This window comes from Podarcis gaigeae, assembly GCF_964106915.1.
Source record: "Podarcis gaigeae genome assembly, chromosome: Z".
In the NCBI taxonomy this organism is placed as follows: Eukaryota; Metazoa; Chordata; class Lepidosauria; order Squamata; family Lacertidae; genus Podarcis; species Podarcis gaigeae.
Window position 1 is genome coordinate 10,102,358 of NC_139691.1, and position 10,432 is coordinate 10,112,789.

Consider the following 10,432-nt stretch of genomic DNA (forward strand, 5'->3'; position numbering starts at 1 on the left):
CTTGCCACACAGTATATAGATGAGTACTTCATGCTTTTATGTTCTCACTTGAGAAATTGGTAATGATGGGATTTGAAGGCTGCCCTTTGCCTTTTTAGTCGTAAAGCTGAAGAAGACCGCATACGGAAGGAAGAAGAGAAAGCCCGGAGAGAGCTCATCAAACAAGAACACCTGAGAAGAAAGCACCAGCAAAACTTGGAAGAACAAGGCCGTGGGAAGCCCAAGCCCAAGCCCAAGCAGCCTAGGCCAATATCTGTTCACCAGGAAGAATCCTATAGCAACTTGGAAAGAAAGTGTTCTTCTATCCGTAAGCAGCAGCACTCATTTTGGTTCCTATAACAGTATAATAAAGTAACTTTTTTCATTGTGTAACACCCTTTTTCTTTTGCCAGCTGATAATCTAAGTAGTGCTCAGTCTGGGTCTAGCCTGTCTTTGGCATCTGCAACAACAACCGAACCTGAAAGTGTTAATTCTGGTGGCGCACCTTCCAAACGGTAAGAGAAAGCATAAAGATTTAGGATTCTGATGTTGAAACATACTTTGGGGTGGGGAACATTGCCCAGATGCCACATCCAGCATTCAATAGTGGGCATGAACTCTCTGCAAAATAGAGATAATTGCAATTTTTAGGTAGCAATAGTGTAGTAGTGACTGTCGAGAAATTGTAATGGTGCACTACTTTTAAAGTACTCACTATTAGTGAATGAGAAATAGTCATTGGGGTAATATAAATAAATTGTCAGTGTCATGGGTACTGTAAACAAGATTAACAAGCAGTTAGGGGTAGAACTGGGATGGGAAAGGTTTGAGCTCCAAATGTGGTTGGATTACAACTCCCATTATCCTTAACAATTGCCATGCTGCTGGAGACTGATGGCGATATGGGTCCACCTATAGGCTCTCAATCCATTGGAAATAATTGTCTCATTTCAGGTGTTAGCTGCTAATTTTGCAATTATGATCATTGTCCACTAATGGAGAGTTTGTTACAGCTAACTCTTGATGGGCTTATTTATTCATGGACTCTCCCCATAAAATTGTGACACACACATAAGCACTCCATTGCTTTTTTGTGGATGTGTGGGTGCTCCATTATGTGTGTGTGTGTGTGTGTGTGTGTGTGTGTGTGTGTGTTTGTCTTTCTACACACCCACCCACCCACCCACCCACCAATTTAAGAGACCATTTCATGCTTCTGACAAAGCAGGCTCTAGCCCGTAAGAAATATTCTAAAATAATTTGTTAGTTGCAGATACTATTTTTTTTAAATAAAGCAACTTAAGCAACTTAGCATGGCTAACCCTCTGAAGCACATCTCTTTTCTGAGAGAGAGAGAGAGAGAGAGAGAGAGAGAGAGAGCACAAAATGTGGGGAGATGGAAAATTGGACACACTTGCTTTCCCCCCAAATAATCTGGTAGCTATGAACACACTGCTCATGTTCTTCTGATTCTTCTGACAGAGTGAAATCAATGGAAACCTTGCCCATATTGAGCAGGAACCCAAGTCGAAACATGGAGAGAGACTGGGAAAGCACCTCAGCAGCCTCTTCAGTTGCATCAGTAGCAGAATATACTGGTAAACCTAATACATTTTATCTGTACCTGTGTAATTAATGATCAGGATTATATAAGTCTGGTTGCCAGTATGTGGAGCAGTACAGTGCAGTCTTCATTCTGTGGTCTCATGCCTCTGAACATACAGCAGGAAGCTGCTTTGAAACAGTCAGACCACTGATTCATCTAGTTCTTCTCAGAGTAGACTCATTCTAATTAATGAACCTTATTGATGTCCATCAATTTTAATGGGTCTACTCTGAGTAGGGCTAACGCTGGATACAATCCTGTTTTATTGGACTTTTATCATGGGATGTAGAAGCTTTGCAAACTTGCAAATTTGCCTTTTTAAATATTGCTAGTGAAATAAGGAAGAAATTTCTTACTTATTTAAGTTTTTTTTTTTAAATCTGCCTTTTCATAGTTGCTCAAGATAGTTCGCAACACTGATAAAGACACATGAGACTTTCATTTTAGCTGAGTTATCAAGCCACTTGTTTAAAAATTATGTTTTATTAGGTCCAAAGATGTTTAAAGAGCCCTGTGGCAAGTCAAACAAATCAATTATCCACAATGCTATTTCCCACTGCTGTCTTGCTGGAAAAGTGAATGAGCCTCACAAGAATTCTATACTGGAGGCAAGTATCTCTGAGAACAAGAGTTTTGGAATTGGTCAGTTGCTGTATACCTTGATTTCTATGCCCATTGTTTGGTGTTTTCCAAGCATAACAGTACAAACACTAATAATATATTAAATATAATTTTAAGTATTAATGCAACTCTTTTAACATGACTGTTAGCATTGGTTTTAAATTTTTTGCTTTTTTTTAATTTTTTTTTAACTTTGTTACTGTCCCATATTGAATAACCCTGATCCCTGGGACACAGTGCATTTGCAGTGTGGATGACTTCATATGGAAAGCTCTTGAGTGGCCAGCTTACTAGTGTGTATTGCAAGTCATGCTTAAATCATAATAGTCTGGTTTATGCATAATGCTAAACTGGTTTATTAAACTGTGGCTTATATGTTTCTTAAATAATAGCTTAGTGTTTTATGTGTAAGGTTTGACCAGCAACTTATAGATTGTTTACAGCAAGGATGGGGAATCTCTGCCCTTCCAAATAGATGCTGCTCAAATTGAAAATTCAAACTCATCAGTGGCAGATCTTAGTATCTCAAATTTCAGTGGTGCCCTGTGCAATGCCAAAATCTGGCACACATCCCCTCCACCTCTTGCTTTCCGTTGGATGTCTTAGTTATGGTGCCTGATGCAACACCCCAGAAGCTCCATGCCCAGTGTAACCAAACCAGATCTTCCTTTGCTCTCTTCAGCCCCAACTTGCATGACCAATGGTCAGGGAAGATGGGAAGTTCCCCATTGTTGACTTACTACCAACAAACCATTGAAGCCATGTTTGTTGTTGGTTTTCAGACTTTAATTTAACTATGGCTTGGTGTTACATTGAATCCAGTAGTCGCTTTGTTTGGCCACTCCACTCCAGAAACTCACCAAACTACAAAAGCATGAGGCAAGAAAATACAGCAGACTTGGGAGGAAAAAGCCAGTGTTTGGTTTATCAATTGTGGCACAACTTGTGGTTAACTCATGACTTGTTTAAAAGAATCATAGCTTAGTGCTGTGCAAACCAGGTCATTGTGGCACTGCAATTTAGAAGTACCAAATGTACCGTATTTTTTGCTCCATAGGGCGCACCTAGTTTTCAGAGGGGGAAATCAAGGGGAAAAAATATGATTCCCCCCCCAGCTCTGGGAGCAGCGGACAAGCTGCAGGCAGCCTGTGCGCTTCTCCCAGACCTTCTCCCTGCTTTTGCGGGAGGTGGGGGAATTCCCTCACCTCTCGCAAAAGCCGCACACTCTTTAAAGGGTGTGTGGCTCCTGTGGGCTTTTCTATGAGGTGGGAGAAGCGACTGATGCAGCCAGTCAGTCCCTTCTCCCTCCTGGGGAAAAGCCCGCAAGAGCGCACAGAGCTTGTGTGTGGCTCTTGGGTGCTTTTCCCGCCTGCCTCCCCCCTGCATTCGCTCCATAGGACGCACACACATTTCCCCTTGCTTTTTAGGAGGGAAAAAGTGCGTCCTATGGAGCGAAAAATACGGTATTTCCTGACCTTCATCTTGGGTATGTTAGACATTGCCAGCAGTGTGCTGGGCTCATTTAGCAGTCTTTGATTTCCTGTGGTCATTGCTCTCAGAATTTTTCTCTTTCACCTCTAGGAGCTCAAGAAATGTGATGCCAAGCACTACATTATTTTGTTCCGTGATGCTGGCTGCCAGTTCAGAGCACTTTATTGTTTCAATCCTGAAACAGAAGAAATCCACAAGCTGACAGGAACAGGGCCAAAGAGCATCACTAAGAAAATGATTGACAAGCTTTATAAATATAGCTCGGACAGGAAGCAATTTAATATCATTCCAGCCAAAACCATGTCTGCCTGTGTAGATGCTCTGACAATTCACAACCATCTGTGGCAGCCTAAACAACCTGTAGTGCCAAAGAAGACTCAAACTCACAAATGACATTACAGTTCAGTGGGAGACTATTGTAGATTTCATCGCTGGGGAGAAATGAGTTTCCTCACCCTCTCTCTGGTTTGGGTATGAAATGAGCAGAACCATAATCCCTTTTTTAAAAAAAGAAAAGAAAGAGGCTTATTAAACGTGGATGCAAGGAAAGAATGAAGGAGCAGCTTCAGTGTTCTTTTTGGTTTTTTTGTATGAATGATAAAACGGCTGTTACACCCATTGATAACCAGAGAGGCTTTTCACATGAGGGAAGGTGCATGTAGCAAGAGTGGATTTCTTTTTACTTGAAGTTCTTCATTGGTACAAATTGGGACATCTTTTCTTGTTCCTCCCCTTCCCGCAATCACTCTTGGAGTTAGCATGTGCTGCCCCTCAGGAGAACAAGAAACTGGGCACTGTGGCAGGCTTTCAAGGAATATCTTTTAGACTCTGGAGACTTGATAACATACAAACATTTGGTACTTCTCCCTACTGCCAACACTAAACCAGGCTCTGACTTGTGGAAGGAAAAGGAAAATACTCCAACCCCACCCCCTTGCTGCTCAGAACCAAGTTTACCTAAAGTATCAAATCATTTTTAAAAGCACTGAAAACTGTAAAATTCGCCTTTTTAAAAAAAGAAAGAAAGAAAATGGAGGACTTATGCAAATTATCATGGCTGAACATTTCTGCAACACAATCATGAAGAGGCAAACAGGTGCTACTTGTTGGAATATTCCCAATTTGAAACTTGAGGCAAGCTGAATGGAGTACAGTCAACATTGCTTTTCTGTTTCGAGTAGTATCCTAACAGGATTTTTTTTGTCTTTTTAATAAAGACAGATTATTGAAATAGTAGAACATCTTCACTCAGAGCATGTTACTCCTGTATAATGGTGCACTTAATGATCACAAATTATAATGCTTTTAAATTATGTCCTGAAATGTAATTTAAATTGGTTTTTTCTTTTTTCTTTGAATGAGTACCATGCTCTAAAATGGAGTGTGTTTTTTGTTGTTGTTTTTTGTTGTTTCAACTTTTTTCTTTTGTGGCAAGAGTATATACTAATAAAGGAGAAAATATACCAGTTTCCATATACTAACAATTTTCAAACAAACCTGCATTTTGTTTTTGTTTTTTGAAGGCTCAGTCTGATGGTTTCAGTTTTCCTTTTCCATCTAGAAATATTAAATCTTAATAATAATAATAATAATAATAATTTATTTATACCCAGCTCATATGACTGGGTTTCCCCAGCCACTTTGGGTGGCTTCCAACAAAATATTAAAATACAGTCCATTAAACATTAAAACCTTCCCTAAATAGGACTACCTTCAGATGTCTTCTAAAAGTCTGGTAGTCGTCGTTCTCTGTGACATCTGATGGGTAGGCGTTCTATAGGGCGGGTGCCACTACCGAGAAGGCCCTCTGCCTGGTTCCCTGTAACTTGGCTTCTCGCAGTGAGGGAACCGTCAGAAGGCCCTCAGTGTCTGGGCAGAACAATGGGGGTGAAGACGCCCCTCAAGTATACTGGGCCGAGGCTGTTTAGGGCTTTAAAGGTCAGCACCAACACTTTGAATTGTGCTCCGAAATGTATTGGGAGCCAATGTAGTTCTTTCAAAACCGGTGTTATGTGTTCTCAGCGGCCGGTCCTATTAACCCGGCTAGCTGCTGCATTCTGGATTATTTGTAGTTTCCGGGTCACCTTCAAAGGTAGCCCCACATAGAGCGCATTGCAGTAGTCCAAGTGGGAGATAACCAGAATGCATCACTCTGGCGAGACAGTCTGTAGGCAGGTACGTTCTCAGCCTGCGTACCAGATGGAGCTGGTAAACAGCTGCCCTGGACACAGAATTGACCTGCACCTCCATGGACAGCTGTGAGTCCAAAATGACTCCCAGGCTGCGCACCTGGTCCTTCAGGGGTACAGTTACCCCATTCAGGACCAGGGAGTCCTCCACACCTGCCTGCCTCCAGTCCCCCCAAAACAGTACTTCTGTCTTGTAAGGATTCAACCTCAGTCTCTTGGCTGCCATCCATCCTCCAACTGCCTCCAGAGACTCACACAGGACCTTCACCACCTTCACTGGTTCTGATTTGAAAGATAGGTAGAGCTGGGTATCATCCTCATATTGATGAACACCCAGCCCAAACCCCGTGATGATCTCTCCCAGCGGCTGCATGTAGATATTGATAAGCATGGGGAAGAGGACAGAACCCTGAGGCACTCCACAAGTGAGAGCCATGGGATCTGAACACTCATCCCCCCCCCCCACCACTTTCTGAACACGGCCCAAGAGGAAGGAGTGGAACCACTATATAATAGTGTCCCCAGCTCCCAACCCCTCTAGACGGTCCAGAAGGATGTTATGGTTGATGGTATCGAAAGCCGCTGAGAGATCTAGCAGAAGCAGGAATCAGCTCTCACCTTTGTCCCCAGCCCGCTGGAGATCATCGACCAGCGCGACCAAGGCAGTTTCAGTCCCATGATTGAGGCCTGAATCCCAACTGGAAGGGATCCAAATGGTCCGCTTCTTCCAGGCATGCTTTGAGTGTTCAGCAACCACTTGCCCAAGAATGGAAGATTTGAGACTGGGTGATAGTTGGCCATATTGGCCGTGTCTTAAGATGTTTTTTTAAGAAGTGGTTTGATAACCGCCTCTTTCAGTGGGTCTGGGAAGGCTCCCTCGCAGAGAGAAGAATTCACCACCCAGTGAACCCCATCGCCCAGCCCTTCCCAGCTAGCTTTTATAAGCCAGGATGGGCAAGGATCAAGGAAACAGGTGGTTAGTTTCACTCATCCCAGCAGCCTGTCCACATCCTTGGAGGTAACAGATTAGAACTGATCCCATGCAACTTGACTAGACAGGACTCCAGCACTCTCCCGCCCCGGCCCTGCTCCCACGGTGGAGTCTACCTCTTCTCGAATCTGAGTGACTTTATCTGCAAAAAACTTTGCAAAATCATTGCAGGAGATCAGATATGACCTTAAGGCTGTTTGTTTTCCCCACTACAGAAAATAACCTGTTTGTGTATATGTCTAATGAGGGCCGTTTTGATTACTGATAATTATAAAACCTGTCTGTTCGTTCCCCACCCCCAAGCTCACTCTGACTCAGCTGCCCAGGAATTTATTTTTAGGTTATGACTCTGGTTTGCACATATTTTACTTCTACTTGAAGTGTTACTTGAATATGTTTAGTGTACGGCATCCCAGCCTGATGGGCTTGGTATAAATAATAAAATAATACTTATTATTCTTAGTACAAAGGATACTATGCCAACATTAGAGATTGAACAGTTGAAACTCCAAAACACAATACAGTGTAATTTTGTAATGAATCTAGACATAACAATAATTGGAATTAATGTGGGTTTTGTACAGAAGTGTTGAGAGAGAGGGTAGTGAATACTAACTAGAGAAAGAAGAATGAAGGTCTTCTATTGCAGTCTTATTGGTTCCATCCCCTTGCAGTACATTTAGGTCAGCTGTACATTTTATTTAATAGCTGGCTACCCTGTAAGAAAGGAGATGCTTTATTATTTCTAAAAGTATTCAGCACTGTCATGAGTGTAACTTTTTTCTGTTACATGCTTTATTTCTGACTGTTTGATATTATACAACATATTTATTTTATGGAAGCACTGAATCTTAATAAAAACCATCACTTAATTTTTGTTATTCCATGCATCATCTTTTTTTGTTTCTGTTGGACGCCTCCCTTATGCTGAGACACAGACACATAGCTTTATTGATGTGCTTTGCATTTTGTTTGAAGTGTTTCTTAAACTAGGGATTGGGAATCTAAGGCCCTCCAGATGCTATTGGACTCCAACTCCCATCCACCCCAGCCAGCATGGGTAGCAGTCAGAGTCAGGGATGATGAGAGTTGTAACTGAGCAGTATCTGAAGGACCACAAAGTTCCCAACCCTGTATTAAAGCAAAGTTCTCTTGACCTATGGGGAGCAAATAGCATGGTATTCATCCCAACTGGCGGAGCTTAAATAATGAGCTGAAAACCAAGTTGACACTTTGTTTTCCATCCTTCATCTGGTAGGACCCTGATGGGTTCCTGTAAAGGAGGTGTCTGAGTCTGCAAGAATCTAGAAAGAATTCCAGAGTTTACTCCCTGAGTAAAAGCTTTATGTTTGTTAGAACTTGTGCCTTTGGCAGATGTCCAGTATGCATGCCTCATAGTGTTCCCCTTATCATGATACAAGTCTTTGTGACATGTCCATGATTTTTACATACCTTTGTAGTTTAAACTCTGGATTCACCTATCAGCTTTATTCCTGAGCTATAATGGGTAGCTGCCCCCCTTTCCTTTTTGGTGTTTGAATTATTGGGGAAAAGTCATGAGGCATGAGTATATATTTGCAACCTTCATATTGCTTTCACATCCAAGTAAGGATTAACAGCCTATTTACAAGAAATAAACCTTTTTCGTATTTGCCTTTACAGTTCAGGTGGAATTCTTGCATGTAAAACAAAGATGCAGCTCATTTTGTGTAGTTGTTAAGCATTGTTAGATTCTAACAATGTGAAATTATTGGGTGGTCTTCGATAAACAGTCATCTCAGTCCTTCTACCATCTGCACAATGAGAAAATCTGGCCTCCTTTACAAAGGAGAACAGGAGAAGGCAACCATATTATACCTTCAGCAAGAAACTTCTGAAACGTGTAAGTGGCTACTAAGATGGCTAGCCATCTCAAAGCTAACTCTAAGCATGTTTTCTCAAAAGTCTCTAAGTTCATTGGAAGGTACGCCTTCATAAGTTCATTTAGGATTACTCTTTCTGAGTACTTTATGAACCTTGAAAACAAATGTGAAGGTGAGTTAGAGTTTTGTGTGTGAAGGCTATGTTTTTAAACACTGGTGATATTAAGTGATCTTACTCTTTGGACAGTGTGATTACTCCCTACTAAATGTCACATACCACTACTTGGTCATAGCTCAGTAGTAGAGCATCTGCTTTGCATGCAGAAGGTCCCAGGCGCAATCTCTGGCATCTCCAAGTAGGGCTGGGAAATTCTGAAACCCGGGGGAGCCAGTCATTGTAGATTGTACTAAACTAGATAGACCAGTGGTCTGATTCAGAATAAGCCTAAGGCAACTTCCCATGTACTTTTTAAAAAAACTAAGGCTGTGATATATCCTTTTATAGTAGCAACTTCTCCAACCCCCTTACCCCTCTTTTTTGGCTTTGTATGCTACATAGGGAAACTTTCTCTTGGCTTCATGGGAAGACTTCCTTCCTTTGTAGCTGCTTAACTTCATACTCACTGGCATTATTGAGAATAGGGACCATTTGAAACAAACAGTTTTTTGGTTCACAAGTATATAGACATCCAAACCACCCTGACTTAGCCCCAAGTCCTGAACACAGCACAGTGGACCTTTGAAAACTTTCTTTTAAAAAAACAAAACCTTCGAAAACCCAACCATCAGATATCACTTGACAATGCGTGTCTATTTCACCAAGGGAAAGGTTAGCTGAGTGGTTGAAAGAAGAAAAGCATGGAGATGACTCTTAGGTTGCTTATTTTGGGCATAGCCCACCATTCAACAAAATTAGGGCTGCTAACAATTACACAGTTTAAAAATATCAAGGAGCAGCCTCAAGGTTAGTTCAGATATTTCAAGTACTATTGGGAAGTGGTGGGTGGCAGGAATGGATTGCAAAGAGATTACCACGGTGGTGTAAGAAGTGGCCAGGGCTTTCCTCCCATTGAGTGCAAGCAGAAGTTTGTAAGAGCCTAGTGGCGTGTGTTTGCAATTCAATGGATGTGCACAAGTGCTTGGGTGCAGTCCTTGGGTGTTCCAAACAGTGCATCTAACCTGCCAAGTTTTTTACTGCTTAGTCCAATCGAGGACTGAATAACAGGTCCTTCATCGAGGTCCCTGAATAACAAAATTCTTCTCTTAAAAACCGGAATAGAGAACCTGTGGCCCATCACCCCTGACCGTTGGCCATCTAGCAGCACCTGAAAGGTCACAGCATTTGCCACCCCTGCTTTATAACAAAGAAAAGTTTGGCTTGCAGGAAGACTTGGCAGGAAGATCTGGTCTATGCAAATATTAAACCAGGTAGCAAAACTGTGATCAGGAAAACATTTTTGTGATACTAGCCTCCTTTAAACCTAGCTTTGCACATGAATAATTTTTCTTCCTGAACTGGACACCACTGTCATAGTTAAAGAGCTGAACTCAGCTGCCTGTTCATGAGAACCATTTCTCATTGGGACAAGTTCAATATCTCTGATGTTACAATGCATTTTTAAAATTAGTTTTTGCACCCTCACATTTCAGTTCAGGCTTGCCAGCGACTTATGCCAAGTTTGCTACTAGTGT

At 41.9% G+C, this 10,432-nt stretch overlaps 1 protein-coding gene across 10 annotated transcripts in view; it reads left to right on the plus strand.

Moving 5' to 3' along the window:
- The window catches only part of CAMSAP1 (calmodulin regulated spectrin associated protein 1), a 44,596-nt gene extending 39,402 nt beyond the window's left edge, over positions 1–5,194 (plus strand). For all 10 annotated transcript variants that reach the window (XM_083721593.1, XM_083721586.1, XM_083721590.1 and 7 more), the window contains 5 exons: positions 99–307; positions 393–495; positions 1,463–1,578; positions 2,076–2,194; positions 3,789–5,194. In XM_083721593.1, the coding sequence (XP_083577719.1) occupies positions 99–307; positions 393–495; positions 1,463–1,578; positions 2,076–2,194; positions 3,789–4,091 (850 nt within the window). In that variant the 3' untranslated portion in view covers positions 4,092–5,194. The remainder of the gene's footprint in view (positions 1–98; positions 308–392; positions 496–1,462; positions 1,579–2,075; positions 2,195–3,788) is intronic.
- Positions 5,195–10,432: the final 5,238 nt, after the last annotated feature.